Raw genomic sequence first — 22,711 nt, forward strand, 5'->3', positions numbered from 1 at the left:
GAGATGAAGAAGGGCACTGTATCATAATAAAGGGACCTATTTAACAAGAAGATCTAACAATTGTAAATATATATGCCCCCAACTTGGGAGCAGCCAAATATATAAATCAATTAATAACAAACATAAATAAACTCATTGATAATAATACAATAAGAGTAGGAGACTTTAACACCCCACTCACAGCAATGGACTGATTATCTAAGCAGAAGATCAGCAAGAAAACAATGGCTTTGAATCACACACTGAACCAGATGGACTTAACAGATATATTCAGAACATTTCATCGTAAAGCAGCAGAATACACATTCTTTTCTAGTGCACAAGGAACATTCTCCAGGACAGATCACATACTGAGTCACAAATTGAGCCTCAATCAGTACAAAAAGACTGAGATCATACCATGCATATTTTCAGACCGTAATACTACGAAATTTGAAGTCAACCACAAGAAAAAATTAGGGAAGACTGCAAATAATGGAGGTTAAAGAACATCCTACTAAAGAAATTAGTAGGATGTTAAATTAAAGAAGAAATAAAAAAATACACAGAAGCAAATGAAAATGACAACAAATTGAAAGTCCAAAACCTTTGGGATGCAGCAAAGGCAGACATAAGAAGAAAGTATATAGCAATACAGGCCTTCCTCAAGAAGCAAGAATAGTCTTAAATGCACAACCTAACCATACACCTACAGGAGCTGGAAAAAGAACAGCAAATAAAGCCTAAAACCCAGCAGGAGAAGAGAAATAATAAAGACTCAAGCAGAAATAAATGATATAGAAAAAACAAACAGTAGAACAGATCAACGAAACTAGGAGCTGGTTCTTTGAAAGAATCAATAAAATTGATAAACCCCTGGTGAGATTTATCAAAAAGAAAAAAGAAAGGACCCAAATAAAATCATGAATGAAAGAGGAGAGATCACAACCAACACCGAAGGAATACAATTTAAGAACGTATTATGAGCAACTAAATGGCAACAAATTAGGCAATCTGGAAGAAATGGATGCATTCCTAGAGATGTATAAACTACCAAAACAGAAACAGGAAGAAATAGAAAACCTGAGCAGACCCATAACCAGCAAGGAAATTGAAGCAGTACTCAAAACTCTCCCAACAAACAAGAGTCCAGGGCCAGACGGCTTCCCAGGGGAGTTCTACCAAACATTTAAAGAAGAGTTAATACCTATTCTTATGGAACTGTTCCAAGAAATAGAAATGGAAGGAAAACTCATTCTATAAGGCCAGCATTACCTTGATTCCAAAAGCAGACAGAGACCCCACTAAAAAGGAAAATTACACACCAATATCCCTGATGAACATGGATGCAAAAATTCTCAACAAACTACTAGCAAATTGAAAGGAAAAAAAAAACCAAACCATGAATTTTATAATACTGTTCATAATGCTCATGGATTCACCACTTAGAAGAAATGAACCAATTCCTTAAAAACTACAAAGCACCAAAACTCAAATGATAACCCAAATAGTTCTACAATCATGAAAGGAATTTAATTTGTAATTAAAAAGATCATGAAATAGAACTCTTCAAGCCTCGATGGTTCCACTGGACAATTTTATCAAATATTTAAAGAACGGAAACTAATATTACACAAATCTTTCAAGAAAGAGAAGAGGGAACATGTTCCAATAATTTTATGAGGGGAGTATTAACCTGATACCACAACCAGACAAAGACAGTATAAAAAAAGAAAACTGCAGACCATAAACTTAAGACGCAAAATCCTCAACAAAATATTAGGAAATTGAATCCAACAATGTATGAAAAGGATTATACACCACAATCAAGTGATCAAGCAGATACAATACAAGACTGGCTCAACATTTAAAAAAAATCAGCCCATGTAATCCGTAATATCAATAGGCCAAAGAAGAAAATTCATATGGTCTTATCAAAAGAGACACAGAAAAAGCATGCGACAAAACCCAAAATGCCCATTCATGACAAAAACACTCAGCAAACTAGGAATACAGAACTTCCTCAACTTGAAAAAGACTATTTACCAAAAATGTACAGCTAACATTATACTTAATGGTAAAAAACTGAATGCTACCTCCCTAAGATTAGGAATAGGTGAGATGTCCACTCTCACCACTCTTATTCAACACAGTACTGTAAGCCTTAGCCAGAACAATCAGGTAAGAAAAAGAAATAAGACATATAAGTTGAAAAGAAATCAACTTTCTCTATTTACAAATGACATGAATATTTATGTAGAAAACCAGAGGGAATCTACAAAAAACTCTTAGACACTAGAGAGTTCAACAAGGTCACAGGTTACAAGATCAACACACAAAAAACTAGATGCACTTCCCTATCTAGTAGCAAAATATGTATGTGGAAACCAAAACTAAAAACAATGCCATTTTACGACATTTTCAAAGAAAATGAAATACTGAGGTATAAATCTAACAAAACATGCAGGATTCACTGAAAATTACAAAATGCTGATGAAAGAAGTCAGACCTAAATAAATTAAAAAGACTTACCACGTTCACTGACTGGAAGACTTGACATAGTAAAGATATCAATTCTCTCCAAATTGATATATAGGTGTTTGTGGGTTTTTTTGTTTTTTGTTTTGTTTTTAAAGTAGGCTCCATGCCCAAGTGTGGAGCCCAATATGGGGCTTGAACTCATGATCCTGAGATCAAGACCTGAGCTGAGATCAAGAGTCAGACACTTAAGCAACTGAGCCACCCTGGTGCCCCCAAACTGATATATAGGTTTAATGCAATTCCTATCAAAATCTTAGCAAGGTGTTTTAAAGACATAGACAAGCTTATTTTAAAATTTTTATGGAAAGGCAAAGGAAGTAGAATAGCTAAAACAATTAAAAAAAGAAAATGAGAGGACTCACTCTTTCACAATTAAAGCTTTCTCTATAGCTACAGTAATCAAGACAGTGTGGTACTGGTAAATGAATACACACAGGTTAATTGATCAAAAGAAAGAAACCAAAGTAGACCCACACAAATATGTCCAATGGGTTTTTGATAAAGGTATAAAAGCAATTCAATGGGGGGAAGGATAATCTTTTCAACAAACATTGCTGGACAAACTAGGCTCCTAAATTTAGGCAAAAAGATGAATCAATGAATCTCAAACTAAACCTCACCCCTTAAATAAAAATTAACTCAAGACTGATCAAAGCCTTAAATGTAAAATGTAAAACCACAGACATTTAAAAAAAAAAAAAATCCAGAAAATCTTTGGGACCTAGGACTAGGTAAAGAGGCCTTAAGACTTGAGACCAAAAAGTATACTTCACAAAAGGAAGTATTAGCCATAAATTAGATGTTCTCAAAATTAAAAACTGTTGCTCACTGAAAGACCCTGTTAAGAGGCTAAAAAGATAAATTACAGACTTAGAGAAAATATTTGGAAACCACACAGCCAGCAAAGGGCATTTATCTAGAATATACAAAGAACTCTCAAAACTCAAAAGTGGAAGAACCAAGAATCCCGTTAAAACGTGGGCAGAAGATGGCTCAGTCAGTAGAGCGTGCAACTCTTGATCTCAGGGTTGTGATTTCAAGCTCCATGTTGGGTACAGAGATTACTAAAAAATAAAATAAAATCTTAGGGATGCCTGGCTGGCTCAGTTGGAAGAGTGTGTGACTCTTGAACTCAGGGTCGTTGAGTTCAAGCCCCACACTGGGTGTAGAGATTACTTACATTAATAAAAAACTTTAAAAAAAGTGGGCAGAATATATGAACAGACATTTCACTGAAGAGGATATACAGACACAAACAAACAAAATGAGAAGATATTCAACATTATAGCCATCAGGAAAATCAAAATTAAAAGCATAATGAGACATCACTATACATCTATCATGTAGGTGATGGCTAAATGCTAAAATGAAAAATGCTAAAATGAAAAACAGTGAAAACACCAAAGGATAGTGAAGATGTGGAGAAATCAAATCATTCACACATCACTGGTGGGAAAGTAAAATAGTATAGCCACTCCAGAAAAGAGCTCAGCAGTTTCTCTTAAAACAAAAAATGTACTAATACAACACAGCAATTTCTTGGGCTTTTATCCCAGTAAAATGAAAATTTATGTTCATGCAAAAGTTGTCTACGAATGTTCATAGCAGCTTTTTTTGTGAGCCCAAAACTGGAAACAATCCCAATGTTCTTCAATGGTTACACTGTGATACATCTATACCATGGAATACTACTCAGCAATAATAAAGAACAAAGTTGATACACTCAGTGACTTAAGTGGACCTCAAGGGAATTATGCTAAGTGGAAAAAGCCAACTTCAAAAGGTTACATACTGTATGATTCTTCAAAGAGTATTAATTACTTAGAACTCAGGGGTGGAGAAGACAGGGGCTACAAAGAGGTAGCACCAGGCAGTTTTGTGTGGAAAGGTTTTCCATCTTGACTGTAGTAGTAGTTAAACATTCTACATGTGACAGAATTGTATGGGACTAAATACATAAACACACAAACCTATATACAGATACATACAAATAAGTACATGTGTAACTAGTGAAACATTTAAAATAAGCTCTGTGGTGTACCAATGTCAATTTCATGGTCCGGATATTATAATTATAATTATAGAAGATACTAACATTGTAGGAGGAAGAGTGAGGAGTATGTGTGACCTCCCTGAACACTAACTGCAAGTTCCTGTAAATCTGTAACAAAACACAAAACAAGTGTATAAAGAGAACACATTTATAAACCTGAGTATAGGTAACAAGAGACAATAATATTTTCTTGCACCACTAGAAGTTAAGTAATATTTTTATTACTGATAAAAGAAATATGGTGTTTCTTGCAGAATCAGTCTTGTAAAAGACACTTGATAAAAGTCCTCTTTTAAACTGAAGCTTCCTATTACTTCCCACATACTTAAAAAAAAATTTCCCCTTCAGTTTTAGGAAAAAGAAATATCCAATTGTGAATGTTAACTCATGTTTTAAGTAAATCACAAAAAAATGTGTGTGCATCCTTCTCAAAAAGACAAATTTTTACAACACTGCAATTATATGTAATAACTGTACATCCTTATTGGGAAAATTGTACCAATTTGTCTTTTTAATATTACTTCTAGAAAATAAGAGATGAGTCATGCCTCAGGTGAAATAAGAGGGATACATTTGATTATTCTTAATCATTTCTGTGGCAGATTAGGTTTAAAAAAAACCAAAAGACCAGAATATCTTCACTGGTTGAGGGAAAATCCTCTGTATCTATCTCTAATTGGGATGAGGAGAATAGAAAAGAGGGATACCATGAGCAGAGGACTAAAATCAATTTGGGCAATATTTGAAGGCTGCATTATATTATCTAGCCCAAAAAGAAAAGGACAGCAGAATAACTCTTTGGCTGACTGTATTTTGGCCTCTTATGGTCTTTCTGCCTAGTTTCTTAGTTTATAAGAACCAAAATTAGGCCTAATGTAGGAAAGGCCAATTTTGACAACAAAAATAGGTTAAGAAGTTTGGTAGGGACTGACAGTGTAATAAATGTGTATTATTACTTTTTAAAAAAGATTTATTTATTAGAAAGAGAGAGAGAGGGAGGGTGGGTGTCAGGGATGAGGGGCAGAGGGCAAGAAAGAATCCCAAGCAGAACCCCTACAGACCTCGGAACCCAACATGGGGCTCAATCTCATGATCCTGGGATTACAACCCTGAGATCAAGACCTGCGCCAAAACCAAGAATTGAACACTTAACCGACTGTGCCACCCAGGTACCCCATAAATGTGTTCAGAAGATCCATGAGAGCCACAGCAAAATAGATCCATGTGAGAAAAGAGCCAGGGTGGTGAGAAGTGGTTAAGGAGGGGATTTAGCTCAGAAGAGGAGGTAAAACAGGGAGACGAGTAAAGAACCCACAAAATGCAGCATTTGGCCTCCTTGATATTTTCTACGAGGGGCACAAACATGTAAAGAAACCATTACCAACATTAAAGTCCCAGGCATATAGGAATAAAGCAGTGCTTTGGGCAAAGCAGCTCTTGTTGCATATAACATGAATGGCTGGCCTCAGTATAGCTAAGCTAGGGAAAGGAAACAGAAAAGCAGGTAGGATGGGTTAAAGAAAAGGTTTCCTGAGACAAACAAAACTGCAACTGACAACTGTATAAACTACAGGTTAACAATAGCAGTTAACAGAAAGATTTATTGTTCTGTAATTAGATATGGGGTAGTATTTTTGAAGGTAAGTGCTAGGTTGACTAGGAATCTAAGAAATCATGTTATAAACCATGACCGCTGTGACAAAAGAGAGAATTTTAACATGGCTGAGTGTAGAAAGGATTTTTTTAAAAGATTTATTTTACTTATTTGAGAAAGAGATAAAAAAGAGCACGCATGAGCACAAGAGTGGGGGAAGGGGCAGAGGGAGAGAATATTCAAGCAGACTCCCCTCTCTAAGCATGGGGCTGGAGGTGGGGCTCAATCCCACGACCCATGAGAGCATGACCTGCACCTAAACCAAATGTTGGATGCTTAACTGACTGAGCCACCCAGGTGCCCTGGAAAGGATTTTTTAAACAAAAAATTTCCCCTTTTTACATCTGTATACGTAGCCAATGATAATGTAGTTTAGTGGCTAGTACTTTTAAATAACAATTAGAACAGAAGATTCAATGAAGAGTTAATCCCTACCTATAAAGTAGTGACTTTGTTGAAAGATGATCAATATATGATAATCTGTGACATTATTTGTAGAATTTTATTTAGAAAGAGAACACATTTATTCTCCATCCAGGTAACTTACAACTTCTATTCTAGCTATATGGCTGTTTTTTAATACATTACTGGTGATTAAAAGAACAGGGCAAAGAAAAAAACCAACTGAGGTCAGAAGCTACATATCTGGGAAAATAAGCCTGATTGAGAAGCACCTGGAAGAAATAAAATCATATACTATGTCATACTATTTCTTACTAGATGCTGGAAAACAACAGAGGGCATTAAAGTGAGAGAGGGGCAAGAGTGATATAAATATTTATACAAGTACATATTTAAAAAAGCATTTGGGGCACCTGGGTGGCTCAGTCGTCAAGCGTCTGCCTTCGGCTCAGGTCATGATCCCAGGGTCCTGGGATCGAGCCCCACATCGGGCTCCCTGCTCCGCAGGAAGCCTGCTTTTCCCTCTCCCGCTCCCCCTGCCTGTGTTCCCTCTCTTGCTGTGTCTCTGTCAAATAAATAAATAAAATCTTTAAAAAATAATAAAAAAGCATTTAACCATCATTATTTTAAGAATCAAAAAATTGTATTCCATATGTAAATCCTTATGAAGAGCAGTTAGTTCACAGCGGTCAATATGTCAGCAGACATACTCTATCTACAAATCTATTTACAAATCCTCCCTAAATTTACGAAAATCTTAAACACAAATGTCCTCTGCTATACCACACATAGAGGAAGGCAGGGTCTCCTAGAAGCTCAAAATGAGATTTTCTTCCTGGATGTTTCAGATGACACTGTGTTCCTTTTGCAACACAGATAGCACATGTCTACAGAAAAATCCATTTGGGGCCCCTGGATGGCTCAGTTGTTAAGCGTCTGCCTTCGGCTCAGGTCATGGTCCCAGGGTCCTGGGATAGAGCCCCACATCAGGTTCCCTGCTCAGCGGGAGGCCTGCTTCTCCCTCTCCCACTCCCCCTGCTTGTGTTCCCTCTCTCGCTATAGCTGTCAGATAAATAAATAAAATCTTTAAAAAAAAAAAAAGAAAAAGAAAAATCCATTTTAAATGATTAATACTGTTGAATGAAGTCTTGATTGAGTGTTCGCTATCATCATCTGTAACATAATTTATATGATTGTAACCACTGTGAGTTCACAGAGTCCTGATTTAAAGAAGTCTTGAGATATAATCTGTATAAGCTTGTTTATACTCTCCTTTTCCTTGGTGTCGTCTGGATTTTATTCTACATGCACTGCGTGCTGGATTTTAAGTAAAGGAGTAAATGATCTGAGGTACCATTTTAGAGATCAATCGGCTGTTGTGGTGGGAGCGAATGGAGGTTTCAAGAGACAAAGAGGTGTGCTGATAGGAGGTTTTTGCAACACTGTAGGCAAAAGATGAGAGTGGACTGGATTAAAGGCAGTCATAGTAGGGAAAAAAAAAAGAGGGAATAAGAAACAGGACTTGCAGATATTAGATGTGGTTATTAAAAGAGAGAAAAGCATCAAGAAGAGATCCACTGGGCGCCCGGGTGGCTCAGTTGTTGAGTGTCGGCCTTCGGCTCAGGTCATGATCCCGGGATCCTGGGATCGAGTCCCCCATCGGTCTCCCTGCTCTGCGGAAAGCCTGCTTCTCCCTCTCCCACTCCCCCTGCTTGTGTTCCTGCTCCCGCTGTATCTCTCTCTGTCAAATAAATAAATAAATAAAATCTTAAAAAAAAAAGAGAGAGATCCACTAAATTTTTGGTTTTAGGTATCTGGATGACTGGAGATATCATTTACTGAAGGGGGATAACAAGAGAAGAAACAGATTTTTGTTTTGAGAATGCGGGTTAGCTTGAGGGAAGACCCAAGATTCTCTTGGACACCCAAGAGAATATGCCAAGTAGGTGATTAGCTGAATATATATACGTCTGGAATGGTCAAGCCCAGAGATATAAACTGGAAGATCCTGGCACTAGAATGAATGTCAAGTAAGTAGGGACTCTAGTTTGTTTCTGTTTTGTTGTTCTTTTTAATGCCATGCCTAAAAGAATGCCTAGAACAGTATTTGCAAGTAGCAGGGGATTCAATAAATATCTGTTGAGTGAATAAATGAGTGGACATAAAAATGGAGAAGTTATATGACGGTACGAACTTAAGACCTAGAGATTGCAGATGGAACTCTTAAAGGTTAAAACACACACACACACACACACACACACACACACACACACACACACACACGGCGTGGGGGAGACAATGAGCACAGGGGTAGGGGAAGAGAGAGTTTCAGCAAAGGAGACTGAGGAATGCTAGTGAAACGGGAGGAAAACCAGGAGGCTATTATTCTACCAAAGATGATAATATAAAAAAATGTTTCAAGAAGAGTGGTTACTCGGGTCAAAATGCTATTGAGGTTATGTATGAGGACAAAAATGTGAGAATAGTGTCACTGATGGTTTTCACAAGGGTTAGGGAACATAACCCATTCTAATAGGAAGGAAGATAGTGCAGGTACGGATGCAGATAGGGTGAAAGACTTTGTGGTGGGAAAAAGCAAAGTTCCCAATAGCCTCTATTTTCTCAAGGAATTGTGAAACAAGTGTCAGCCAAGAGTGACTCTTCAATAAATGCTCTGATGGGACTAAATAAGATGTTATGGGAGAACAGAGGGGGGATATCTATCTCCGTGTTGAGGTAGAGGGCAGGGGATGTTTAACAGATAAACAGGAATTTATAAGGAAAGGGTAGGCAGGAGAAGTAGGAAGAGCATCTCACACACAGGCAGTACGTCAGAAGCAAAGGAAAAGAGCACACTGTATCAAAAACTAATGATGTAATGTATGGTGATTAACATAATGAAATAAAATAAAACAAAATAAAATAAAATAAAATAAAAGGGAAAACAGCATGTTCAGGAAACAAAAAGGCAGGGCCCAAGAGGTCCAGGGAGGGAATAGCAAGAGATAAGGCTGGATAAGCAGGTACCAAAATCAAGAAGAGCCTTGTGTGCAGTACTAAGGAGACTGAAATTTGTCATGAGAATAATCAGAAGCAGCCACTTGTAATATATATATATTTATTTTGGTGGTCTTCAAATCAGTTTGGGGAAAATATTTGTAAATTTAATATACAAATACATTTAATATAAGATTAGGCCATTTATATATTAAATATTTTTAAGTTTATTTTTTTTAGTAATCTCTACAAACTAGGTGGGGCTAAACCTCAGAACCCTGAGATCAACACTCATGCTCTTCTCACTAAGCCAGGCAGGTGCCCCCATTTTTATATTTAATACATTTTTAAAATGGAGAGGCAGGATAGCTTAATGGATTAAGAGTACAAATATTAGACCCAGAACTCCTGTATTCAAACCCTAGCTATACTGTGTGGTGATTCTGTTGACTGTGGGCAAACTATGTAACCTGTGCTTCCCTGATTTTTTTTTTTTTTAAGATTTTATTTATTTATTTGACAGAGAGAGAGAGAGCACAAGCAGAGGGAGCGGCAGGGAGAGGGAGAGGGAAAAGCAGGCTTCCCGGCTGAGCAGGGAGCCCAATGCGGAGCTCGATCCCAGCACCCTGGGATCATGACCTGAGCCAAAGGCAGACGCTTAACTGACTGAGCCACCCAGACGCCCCTGCTTCCCTAATTTTAAATGGATGCTGTAATACTAAAGAAGAAAATAACAGCACCTTCTCAAAGGGCTGTTAAAATATTAGTTAACATGGTATTCTGTAAATGTTAGCTATTATTATTAAAGATACAATTTACCTGCTTTTTAATGGCATAATTTTCACCATCTTCAGCTTTCATTTTTTCGATCTTTTCTTCTTGTTGTTTTGCTTCTTTCTCATACATCATTTTTTCTTTGACCAATCTATAAATAAACCAAAAATGGTTCCAAGAATTAACTTTCTCTCTAGCAAACAGACCATGGGAAACAAAGAAAATGTAAATATAAAACATACTTAGAATACCAAAGTATGTGTACTAGACAGGGAGGAGGCAAGGAGGAAAGAAAAATACCTTGCCATAGATATTAAGTCTGATCCTCAGGCCTGTAAGTCCTATACCTGTCTAAACCAAGTGTAATCTTCAAAGCATGAAATTCTTAAATTTTTAATTAAAAACATGTTTCACTATAATAATTGTATTTACAATGTAAAAACACACAAAATTATCATGTACTAACATTTGTCCTTTTAATTAATATATATTTTCCAAATTTTTATACATGTACTTGAAACATACTGGAAAAAGCTCAACTTACTGGAAAAAAAATCAGTATACTGCATGCCAAATCACAAAGATAGATTACATTATTTTCAACAATAAAATTGTTTAACAAGTATTTACTATTCACTTAGTTTTATGCCTAACCTTCCTTGTGTGAGGGAGTGGGGTAGATAATTTAGACATGGTTCTCTTAGGGACAAACAGTGGAAATGAATATTTACTAAAGCAAGAAAAGATATTGATAAAGATCCGGGAGATTTTCAACAATAAATTGGAAGAGAGAAATACAAAGTCCTACTAATTATTCCTCAAATAACCAAAGTACAATTAATCATAACAGCTCAACCTCCTCTAATCCTGGTTTATAAGTTTTAATATAAAACAAAAATGTAGTTCAAGAAAACACTAACACTCACAATATCTAAATAGCAGAATAAAAAGCTTTCAGAGTTCATATATATTAAAAGCAGCTTTCTCCATCTGGCTCGCTTATTAATTTCTACACCTGTGTTTCTGGGATGGAATTTAAAAATATAAGAGAATGGCTTTTGTCCAATCATTTGCAATGACACTAAGATTTTTAAGTATATTTCAAAACAGGATTTAAAAAATATATGTATTTTATTTATTTATTTTAGAGAGTGTGTGCATGCCAAGGGAGGAACAGAGGGGGAAAGAATCTCAAGCACCACACAGGGCAATGAATATAAACAAGTAACAGAGGATACTCAAGAAACAAATAATAAGGGAAATAACAGTACTTGAGAAAGTACTATTTCTGGTTACCTGAGGAGACAAGCCCTAATGATCTGGGGTAGGGGAGGTCAGCTGAGGTCAGCTGGGAGTTAAACTTTTTTTTGAGCTTTTACATTTGAGTTTATTCTTCATTTGACTTTTAAAACATTCCTATAGCTGAATATTAATACAAAAAAACAATAGCAAGTAGTGAGTATGATTATAGTCCTTCACCCATTCACTACTACATATAAAATGCCAATAGTCAGTGTTATTCACTGGTCTCATTAAGAGGTCTGACATTGAACACCACCCCTAGGATGATGTTTATCATCCTCATTATGCCTCTCCATTGTAATGGTGCCATCTTTCCTGATTTGGATCAAAGTTCACCAGGCTTTTCAATTTTGAATAATTTTAAAGTTCGCCAATTATTCCTTTAGCAATATTTTCTAAATTTTTTGGAATAAAGCAAAATTCAATTAGAAAGACAACAAAATTTATCTAATAGTTGTAATTCTCTAAACATTGCTCTCTTTTGCAAGTTTTGCAAATGCTATTAGTTAAAATAACAAGTACAAATAGAAGTCATAATTTATTATATTTTAAAGGCATAATTACCTGAAAATATTTTCTACTAGTGTTAAATATTTTCTATTAGTAACAAACCCATACCCACAGAGAAACATAGCAATTTCAAAATCTGGTCACTTTCAGTAGTTAGACAAATACATGAGAGGAAATTACAAAAATAAGAGCAATAGAAAAGGAGAGACCTAAGGAGGAGAAAGGGGAAACGTTAAGAAATGACAATCAGGGGAGTGATAAATAACTTAAACTTTTAATTATATAGGTATGGCATTAATGTGATTTTTAAATATGTAGTCTGATGTTTTCCAAACTACTCCATGGTATACAAGTGGTCAAATAAGCTTAAAAAACACTGCTTGCTGGGGAACCTGGGTGGCTCAGCTGGTTAAGTTATCTGACTCTTGATTTTGGCTCAGGTCTTGATCTCACGGTTGTTGAGACTGAGCCCGGCGTGGGGCTTTGCGCCAGCAAGGAGCCTGCTTAAGGTTCTCTCTCTCCTTCTCCTCTGCCCCCCACCAAAAAAAAAAAAAACCCAAAAAACCCCAAAAAACAAAGAATGTGTATTCTTGTATTGCCAAATGGCGTATTCTATAAATGGCAATTAGATCCAGTGACTGGATGGTGTTGGTCAATTTTTTATATCCTTGCTGTATTTCTATTTGTTCTGTTACAAAGAGAAGAGTGCACATTCACGCTCTCTCTAAAAAATAAACCAAACCAAAACAAAACAAAAACAACACTGTGGGCCGAATATTAAAGATTTAGGATTTGTATTTGCATATTAAAAGATCCGGAGAAGTCCTGTAGTAAGAAAATCAGTTTATCTTTGTTCAACTGCAAGCTTATGTGAGGCAAAATAAAGACTTTTCTCCACTCAGCATTCTCCAGAACAGCTGTCCCTCAACAGAAGTCTGAGAAGTACATCGTAGAAATCCGTAAACTACACGAATTCGTATACAACACATTTAAACACACTGTTCATAAAATTCTAGATAGAACACAAGTTTTGGGTATATCAAGAATTTAGAGACCTTGAGATAAAAAAGTTTTAGCTTAATTTGTTTTGATTGTATAGTTTTTATTATAGTAATTAAGATTTTCACAATTATACCCCAACTTGTACTTGGGGCTGTCTAATAACTAATAGTCCAATACCAAGCAAAGGATACTGATGATAGGTCAATGTAATTAATGGTGCTAAGAAACTATAACTGATATTCAGAACAACATTCTGTTATGGATATTTTGAAACAAAAAAAATCTAGAGAAAATAGCATAGTAAATCCCATGCATTCTTCACTGAACACTAATAATTAGTATTTTGACAGTCTTGTTTCATGTATCTCCTGCTACTTACTTATTAGTATCTTCAGACATAACATCTTTAGTTTGATTTTTGAGGTTAAAGCCTGTGATTTCTACCCCACCTCCCCACCTTATGCCAACCATATAAAAAAATTAACTCAAGATGGATCAAAGATCTAAAAGGCCAAAATTAGAAAACTTCTGGAAGAAAACATAGGGGTAAATCTTTTTTTTTTTTTTTTAGGAGTATATCTTGATGACTCTGAATTTTTAGATATGACACCAAAACTGTAAGAAGAAGAAAGGAAAACAATAAATTGGCTTTTGTCAAAATTAAAAACTTTTGTGCTTCAAAGGACACTATTAGGAAAGTGAAAGAGACAACAGAATGGGAGAAAATATTTGAAAATCATATATAGAATAAGAAACATATCTAGAATCTATAAACAACTTATAATTCGATAATAAAAAGACAAATAGGGCGCCTGGGTGGCTCAGTTTTTTTTTTTTTAAGATTTTTTAAAGATTTTATTTATTTATTTGAGAGAGAGAGAATGAGAGAGAGCACGAGAGGGAAGAGGGTCAGAGGGAGAAGGAGACCCCCTGCTGAGCAGGGAGCCCGATGCGGGACTCGATCCTGGGACTCCAGGATCATGACCTGAGCCGAAGGCAGTCGCTTAACCAGCTGAGCCACCCAGCCGCCCATGGATGGCTCAGTTGTTAAGCGTCTGCCTTCGGCTCAGGTCATGATCCCAGGGTCCTGGGACTGAGTCCCGCATCGGGCTCCCTGCTCTGCGGGAAGCCTGCTTCTCCCTCTCCCACTCCCCCTGCTTGTGTTCCTGCTCTCACTGTCTCTGTCAAATAAATAAAATCTTAAAAAAAAAAAAAGACAAATAACCCAACTAAAAATGGATAAAGAGAATCTGAATAGACATTTCTCCCAAGAAAATATACAAATGCCCAATAAACACATGAAAAGATGCTCAACTTCGTTAGTTATCAGGGAAATGTACATCAAAACCACAGTGAGATATTACTTCAAATTCATTAGGATGACTATAATTAGAAAGTCAGGGAAATAAAAGTCAGATAATAACAAGTGTTGCTGACAAGGATGTGGAAAAAGTGAAACCATCAAACACTGCTGGTAGGAATGCAAACTGGTACACCTGCTTTGGAAGTTTAGCCATTCCTCAAAAAGTTCAACAGAGAGTTACCATATATACCAGTAATTCCATTCCTAAGTGTATACCCAAGAGAAATGAAAACATATGTCCACATAAAAACTTGTACATGAGTGTTCATAGCAGCATTATGCATAATAGGCAAAATGTGAAAACAACTCAAAAGCCCATCAACTGATGGACAAATAAAATATAATATACCTGTGTAAGAGAATAGTATTTAGCAATAAAAAGAAATAAGGAAGAGTAGGAGACCCTGGTTTCACCTGGTCTCAGGAATTCAGCTAGGTAGCTATCAAATCATTCTGAACACCCGCAAACTCAACCAGAGATCTAAGAAAATAATAGCTGCAACTCTACAAATAAAAAACCAACCACTTTCTCCAAGGTAGGAGGTGCGGAGAAGTGAATCTGAGGCAGTACGTGGGAAGATAAGCCGCAGGAGGAGGGAGCCTACGTAAGCCGGCTACTGGAAAGCGATACAGCAGTGAAGTGCAAAATCAGAACTTTTAGAAGTCTGCTCCAGTGAGGGACATCCCTGCCTGAGAAGTGGCCAGGTGGCAAAGTAGGCGGAATCCTAGGTGGGACAGTGTGGTCTCAGGATCCCCTGGGTCTCAGAAAGACTGGGGGTGCCTGAGTGTGGCAGAGCTCCCAGGCATCAGAGAAGTCGGCTGCAATCAACAAGCCCAGGAGTGGGCTCTGAGCTTGAGGTTGCCATAAACTGTGAACCCCAGCACAGGCAGGCGACTACTCTCTGAGCAGGGGCCCAGCAAGTGGCAGAATCAGCGAGAGCCCCCTTCCTACCTGTGGAGGAGATGCGCAGGTATGCACCACATGAGTCTTCAGGGTCTGGGGACTCAAAATGGGGTCCCATGACTGAGATACAAATGTTCAATAACAGGCTAGGTGAGCACAGAGCAGACAAGAGACCAGGGAGACAGGAGTGAGTGACTGCTTTTCCCTGAGGGCTCACTGAGGAGTGGGACCCTGAGCTCTTGGCTCTGGGGCTGGAGATTGGGAGGCCACCATTTTCATTCTCATCCTCTAAAAGTGGTGTGGAAAGCCTTCGGGGAACAAAAGCCACATGCCCCAATCCAGCAGATCACTTAGCCTGGCCCCCTGGCAAGGGCAGTGCAATTCCGCCCGGGGAAAGACACTTGAGGATCAATGTAACAGGACTCTTCCCATAAGATCAGCAAGAACAACCAGCCAAGACCAAGTTTTACTGAGCAATGAGAATTGCAAAACTTCAGCGCTAGGGGAATACAGCATATAGAATTCATGGTTTTCTCCCCCATGATTCTTTAGTCTTTCAATTTTAATTCTTTTCCCTCTTCCCTTTTTCAACGAATTTATCAACTTTTGAAAAATCTTTTTTTAATTTTCATTTTTATAGTTACATTCTATCTTTCGTTGTATTTAATTTTGTTTCTGTAAATATGTAAGTTTTTCTTTCTTTACAATTTTGGGATGCAGTTTCTTCTAACAGATCAAAATACATCCAGAATCTAGTGTATGGCTCTGTTCTCTTCACCTCCCTGATCATATTCTTTCTTTTTCTTTCTCTTTCTGGTTTTTTCTTGTTATCTTAAAGTCTTTTTAAATTTTCATCATTACAGATAGTCTATCCTTTCAATGTATTTAATTTTATTTTTGTATAAATATACATATATATATATGTTTTCTTTCTTTATAATTTTGAGACGTAGTTTCTTCTAACAAACCAACCCAAATACACTCAGAATATAGCGTATTGCTCTGTTCTGTTAACCTGTGTATATTCCTTCTTTTTTCTTCTCTTTTGTTTTTTGTCTTTTAATTTTCATTTTTACAGTTACATTCTATTGCTTCATCGTATTTAATTTTATTTTTGTACATATGTAAGTTTTTCTTTACAATTTTGGGATCTAGTTTTCTAACAGATCAAAATACACACAGGATCCAGTGTATTGCTCTGTTTCATCCACCCGCCTAATTATATATTTTTTTAATTTGTTTCAGGACTCATCTAATTTATTTGTTTAGTGTTTATTTCTCTGGGCTCATTGCCATTTTAGTATTTTGTTCTCTCATTCATCTATTCTTCGCTGGACAGAATGACAAGGTGGAAAAGCTTACGTCAAACAAGAGAATAAGAGGCAGTACTGACTGCCAGGGACCTAATCAGTATGGACATAAGTAAGATGTCGGAACTAGAGTTCAGAATAATGATTATAAAGATACTAGCTGGGCTTGAGAAAAGCATAGAAGACAGAGGAGAATCCCTTTCTGGAGAAATAAGAGAACCAAAATCTAACCAAGTCGAAATAAAAAAGGCTATTAATGAGATGCAATAAAAAAATGGAGGTTCTAACTGCTAGGATAAATAAGGCAGAAGAGAGAATTAGTGATACAGAAGATCAAACGATGGAGAATAAAGAAGCTGAGCATAAGAGAAATAACTACTGGATCACGAGGGAAGAATTCGAGGGATAAGTGATACCATAAAGTGAAATAATACTAGAATAATTGGAATCCCAGAAGAAGAGGAAAGAGAGAGAGGGGCAGAAGGTATATTGGAGCAAATTATAGCAGAGAACTTCCCTAATCTGGCGAAGGAAACAGGCATCAAAATCCAGAAGGCACAGAGAACACCCCTTCAAAATCAATAAAAATAGGTCAACACCCCAACATGTAATAGTGAAACTTACAAATCTCAACGACAAAGAGAAAATCCTGAAAGCAGCTTGGGACAAGATGTCTGAAACCGGGGTGCCTGGGTGGCTCAGTGGTTAAGCATCTGCCTTCAGCTCAGGTCATGATCCCGGGCTCCTGGGATCAAGCCCCACATCGGGCTCCCTGCTCCACAGACAGCCTGCTTCTCCTTCTCCCTCTGCGTGCTGCTCTGCCTACTTGTGCTGTCAAGTAAATAAAATCTTAAAAAAAAAAAAAAAAAGAGGTCTGAAACCTACAAGGGTAGAAACAGACTGGCAGCAGCAGACCTATCCACAGAGACCTGGCAGGCCAGAAAGGATTGACATGATACATTCAGGGTGCTAAATGTGAAAAATATGCAGCCAAGAATACTTTATCCAGCCAGGATGTCATTCAAAATAAAAGGAGTGATAAAAAGCTTCCAGGACAAACAGAAACTAAAAGAATTTGTGATCACCAGACAGCCATAAAATATTAAAAGGGGTCCTTTAAGGGGTGCCTGGTGGCTCAGTCGGTTGGGCCTTTGCCTTCAGCTCAGGTTATGATCTCAGGGTCCTGGGATCGAGCCCTTCATCGGGCTCCCTGCTCAGCAGGGAACCTGCTTCTCCTTCTCCCTCTGCCCTTCTCTCTGCTCATGCTTTCTGTCTCTCAAGGGGAAAAAAAAAAAAAAAAAAAGACCCTTTAAGCAAAAGAAAGCCCAAAGTAACACCGATCAGAAAGGAACAGAGACAATATGCAGAAACAGTGACTTTACAGGTAATACAATGGCACTAAATTCATCTTTCAATAGTTACCCTGAATGTAAATGGGCTAAAAGCCCCAATCAAAAGACACAGGGTATCAGACTGGTTAAAAAAACAAGACCCATCGATATGCTGTCTGCAAGAGACTCTTTTTAGACCCAAAGACACCTCCAGTTTGAAAGTGAGGAGGTAAAAACCATGTATCATGCTAATGGACATCAAATGAAAGCTGGGGTGGCAATCCTTATATCAGACAAATTAAATTTTAAACCAAAGACTGCAATAAGAGATGAGGAAGGACACTATATCATAATTAAAGGATCTATCCAACAAGAAGATCTAACAATTGTGAATATTTATGCCCCTAACACGAAACAGCCAACTATATAAGCCAATTAACAAAAAAATTAAAGAAACACATTGATAATAATACAATCATAGTAGGGGACTTTAACATCCTACTCACTGTAATGAACAGACCATCTAAGCAGAAGATCAACAAGGAAACAAGGGCTTTGAATGACACACGGGCCCACATGGACTTCACAGACATATTCAGAGCATTCCATCCCTAAAGCAACAGCATACACATTCTTCTTGAATGCATACGGTACATTCTCCAGAAGAGATCACATACTGGGTCACAAATCAGGTCTCAACCCGTACCAAAAGACTGGGATCATTCCCTGCATATTTTTGGACCACAATGCTTTGAAACTGGAACTCAATCACAAGAGAAAATTTGGAAAGAATTCAAATACATGGAGGCTAAAGAGCAGCCTGCTAAAGAATGAATGGGTCAACCAGGAAATTAAAGAAGAATTTTAAAAATTCATGGAAACAATGAAAATGAAAACACAACTATTCGAAACCTTTGGGATGCAGCAAATGCAGACATAAGAGGGAAGTATATAGCAATACAAACCTTTCTCAAGAAACAAGAAAGGTCTCAAATACACAAACTAACCTCACAGCTAAAGGAGCTGGAGAAAAAACAGCAAATAAAGTGTAAACCCAGCAGAGAAGACAAATAATAAAGATTAAAGCAGAAATAAACGAAATAGAAACCAAAAGAACAGAACAGATCAATGAAACTAGAAGCTGATTCTTGGAAAGAATTAATAAGACTGATAAACCCCTGGTGAGACTTATCAAAAAGAAAAAAGAAAGGACCCAAATAAATAAAATCATGAGTGAAAGAGGAAAGATCACAACCAATACTGAAGGAATACAAACAATTATAAGAACATATTATGAGCAACTACATGGCAACAAATTAGGCAATCTGGAAGAAATGGATGCATTCCTAGAGATGTATAAACTACCAAAAGAGAAACAGGAAGAAATAGAAAACTGAGCAGAACCATAACCAGCAAGGAAATTGAAGCAGTACTCAAAACTCTCCCAACAAGAGGCCAGGGCCAGATGGCTTCCCAGGGGAATTCTACCAAACTTTAAAGAAGAATTAATACGTATTCTTCTGAAACTGTTCCAAAAAATAGAAATGGAAGGAAAACTTCCAAACTCTATGAGGCCAGCATTACCTTGATCCCACAACCAGACAAATACCCCACCAAAAAGGAGAATCACAGACTAATATCCCTGATGAAAATGGATGCCAAAATTCTCACCAATATACTAGCCAATAGGATCCAAGAGTACATTAAAAGGATTATTCACCACAACCAAATGGGATTTATTCCTGGGCTGCAAGGTTGGTTCAACATCCACAAATCAATCAATGTGATGCACTACATAAATAAAAGAAGAATAAGAACCATATGATACTCTCAGTAGATGCAGAAAAAGCATTTGACAAAGTGCAGCATTCTTTCTTGATTAACACTCTTCACAGTGTAGGGAAAGAGGGAACATAACTCAGTATCATAAAAGCCATATATGAAAAGCCCACAGTGAATATCATTTTCAATGGGGAAAAACAGCTTTTCCCGCAAGGTCAGGAACACAGCAGGGATGTCCACTATCACCTCTGCTGTTCAACATAGTACTAGAAGTCCTAGCCTCAGCAATTAGACAACAAAAAGAAATCAAAGGCATCCGAATAGGCAAAGAAGTTGTCAAACTCTCACTCTTCCCAGATGATATGATACTCTATGTGGAAAACCCAAAAGACTCCACCCCAAAATTGCTAGAACTCATACAGGAATTCAGTAAAGTGGCAGGATATAAAATCAATGCACAGAAATCAGTCACATTTCTATACACTAACAATGAGACAGAAGAAAGAGAAATTAAGGACTCGATCCCATTTACAATTGCACCCAAAACTGTAAGATACTTAGGAATAAATCTAACCAAAGGAGCAAAGGATCTGTACTCAGAAAACTATAGAACACTCATGAAAGAAATTGAGGAAGACAGAAAGAAATAGAAAAATGTTCCATGCTCATGGACTGGAATAACAAATGTTGTGAAAATGTCTATGCTACCTCGAGCAATCTACACATTCAATGCAATCCCTATCCAAATACCATCAACTTTTTTCACATAGCTGGAACAAATAATCCTAAAATTTGTATGGAAACAGAAAAGACCCTGAAGAGCCAAAGGAATGTTGAACAAGGAAACCAAAGCTGGTAGCATCATGATTCCGGACTTGAAGCTCCATTACAAAGCTGTCATCATCAAGACAGTATGGTACTGGCACAAAAACACACACATAGATCAATGGAACAGAACAGAAAACCCAGAAATGGACCCTCAACTCTATGGTCAACTAATCTTTGACAAAGCAGGAAAGAATGTCCAATGGAAAAAAAAAAAGTCTCTTCAATAAATGGTGTTGGGAAAATTGGACAGCCACATGCAGAAGAATGAAACTAGACCATTTCCTTACACCATACACAAAAATAGACTCAAAATGGATGAAAGACCTAAATGTGAGACAGGACTCCATCACATCAAAGTCCTAGAGGAGAACACCGGCAGAAACCTTTTCGACCTCGGCCACAGCAACTTCTTGCTAGACATGTCACCAAAGGGAAGGGAAACAAAGGGAAAAATGAGCTACTGGGACTTCATCAAGATAAAAAGCTTTTGCACAGCAAAGGAAACAGTCGACAAAACCACAAGACATCTGACAGAATGGAAGAAGATATTTGCAAATGATGTATCAGATAAAGGGCTAGAATCTAAATATAAAGAAGTTATCAAACTCAACATCCAAAAAACAAATAATCCATTCAAGAAATGGGCACATGACATGAACAGACATTTCTCCAAAGGAGACATACAAATGGACAAGAGACACATGAAAAAATGCCCCACACCACTCGGCATCAGGGAAATACAAATCAAAACCACAATGAGATACCACCACACACCAGTCAGAATTGCTAAAATTAACAAGTCAGGAAACAACAGATGTTGGCAAGGATGCGGAGAAAGTGGAACCCTGCTACACCGTTGTTGGGAGTGCAAGCTGATGCAGCCACTCTGGAAAACAGTATGGAGGTTCAGAGAAAGATAATTATCATATGATCTCACTGATATGTGGAATTTAAGAAACAAAACAGAGGATCATAGTGGAAGAGAGGAAAAAATAAAACAAGATGAAACCAGAGAGGGAGACAAACCATAAGAGACTCTTAAATCATAGGAAACAAACTGAGGGTTGGTGGAGGGGGGGGGTGGGTGGAGGGATGGGGTAACTGGGTGATGGACATTGAGGGCACTTGATGTAATGAGCACTGGGGATTATGTAAGACTGGTGAATCACAGGCCTGTACCTCTGAACCCAATAATACATTATATGTTAATTAACTGAATTTAAATAAAAAATGTTTAATAATAAAAAAACAAAAACAGATTTGTTTCCACATTAAACAACTAGGAGACTTAATTTAACTTATATATAAGTCTTGATTTCCCTCGGATCTTTTTCATCGGGGAACACTGGGGCTTCTTTCCATCTATGGGATGAAGCTAAGTAGTGACTGTTTTCTTCAGATGAGGCATGTGTGTTCACTTTGCCCCAATTCACACAACTTCCTGTTTCCCAAACATTCAGGCCTTATACTTGGTCCCTGGAAGCAAATGAGTTTGGAATCTTTGCTGGAGTAACTTGCATATCAACAACACAACAGTGTTATTACCATTGCTTTTATTATCTTTATAGCATTATGATTATTAAACAGAATATCAAGGATACTCAAAAACCACTGGAGTTAGCAATGACGTTTTCACTGTTCCTTTTTTTTTTTAAAAGATTTTATTTATTTGAGAGAGAAAGAGAGAGAGCACACATGCAGAGTGTGGGGGGGGGTGGAAAGAGGGAAAAGCAGGCTCCTCGCTGAGCAGGGAGCCACATGTGGTGCTTGATCCAAGGACCCTGAGATCATGACCTGAGCAGAAGGCAGATGGTTAACCAACTGAGCCACCCAGGCACCCCTACATTTTCACTATTCCTAAAACCTAGGTTACTAAACTCTCCTAGTAAATCAAAGTAGCTGAGATTAAATGGGTAACAGGAAGAGGCACATTCAATTAACATCCTGTAAATCAGTCTTACAACAAGGGTTGGCAAACT

General features: G+C 37.4%; 1 protein-coding gene across 2 annotated transcripts in view; it reads right to left on the reverse strand.

Annotated features, from left to right (window-relative positions):
• The window catches only part of TBCA (tubulin folding cofactor A), a 92,194-nt gene that overhangs the window by 11,681 nt on the left and 57,802 nt on the right, over nucleotides 1-22,711 (reverse strand). Inside the window, exons 2-3 of one of the 2 annotated variants that reach the window (XM_027606781.2) lie at nucleotides 10,446-10,551; nucleotides 4,616-4,681 (exon numbers count right to left, since the gene is read on the reverse strand). In XM_027606781.2, coding sequence (XP_027462582.1) covers nucleotides 4,616-4,681; nucleotides 10,446-10,551 — 172 coding nt within the window. The remainder of the gene's footprint in view (nucleotides 1-4,615; nucleotides 4,682-10,445; nucleotides 10,552-22,711) is intronic. The other variant, XM_027606782.2, reaches the window with a different exon arrangement.

The sequence above is a fragment of the Zalophus californianus genome, chromosome 5 (assembly GCF_009762305.2).
Source record: "Zalophus californianus isolate mZalCal1 chromosome 5, mZalCal1.pri.v2, whole genome shotgun sequence".
Taxonomy (NCBI): Eukaryota; Metazoa; Chordata; class Mammalia; order Carnivora; family Otariidae; genus Zalophus; species Zalophus californianus.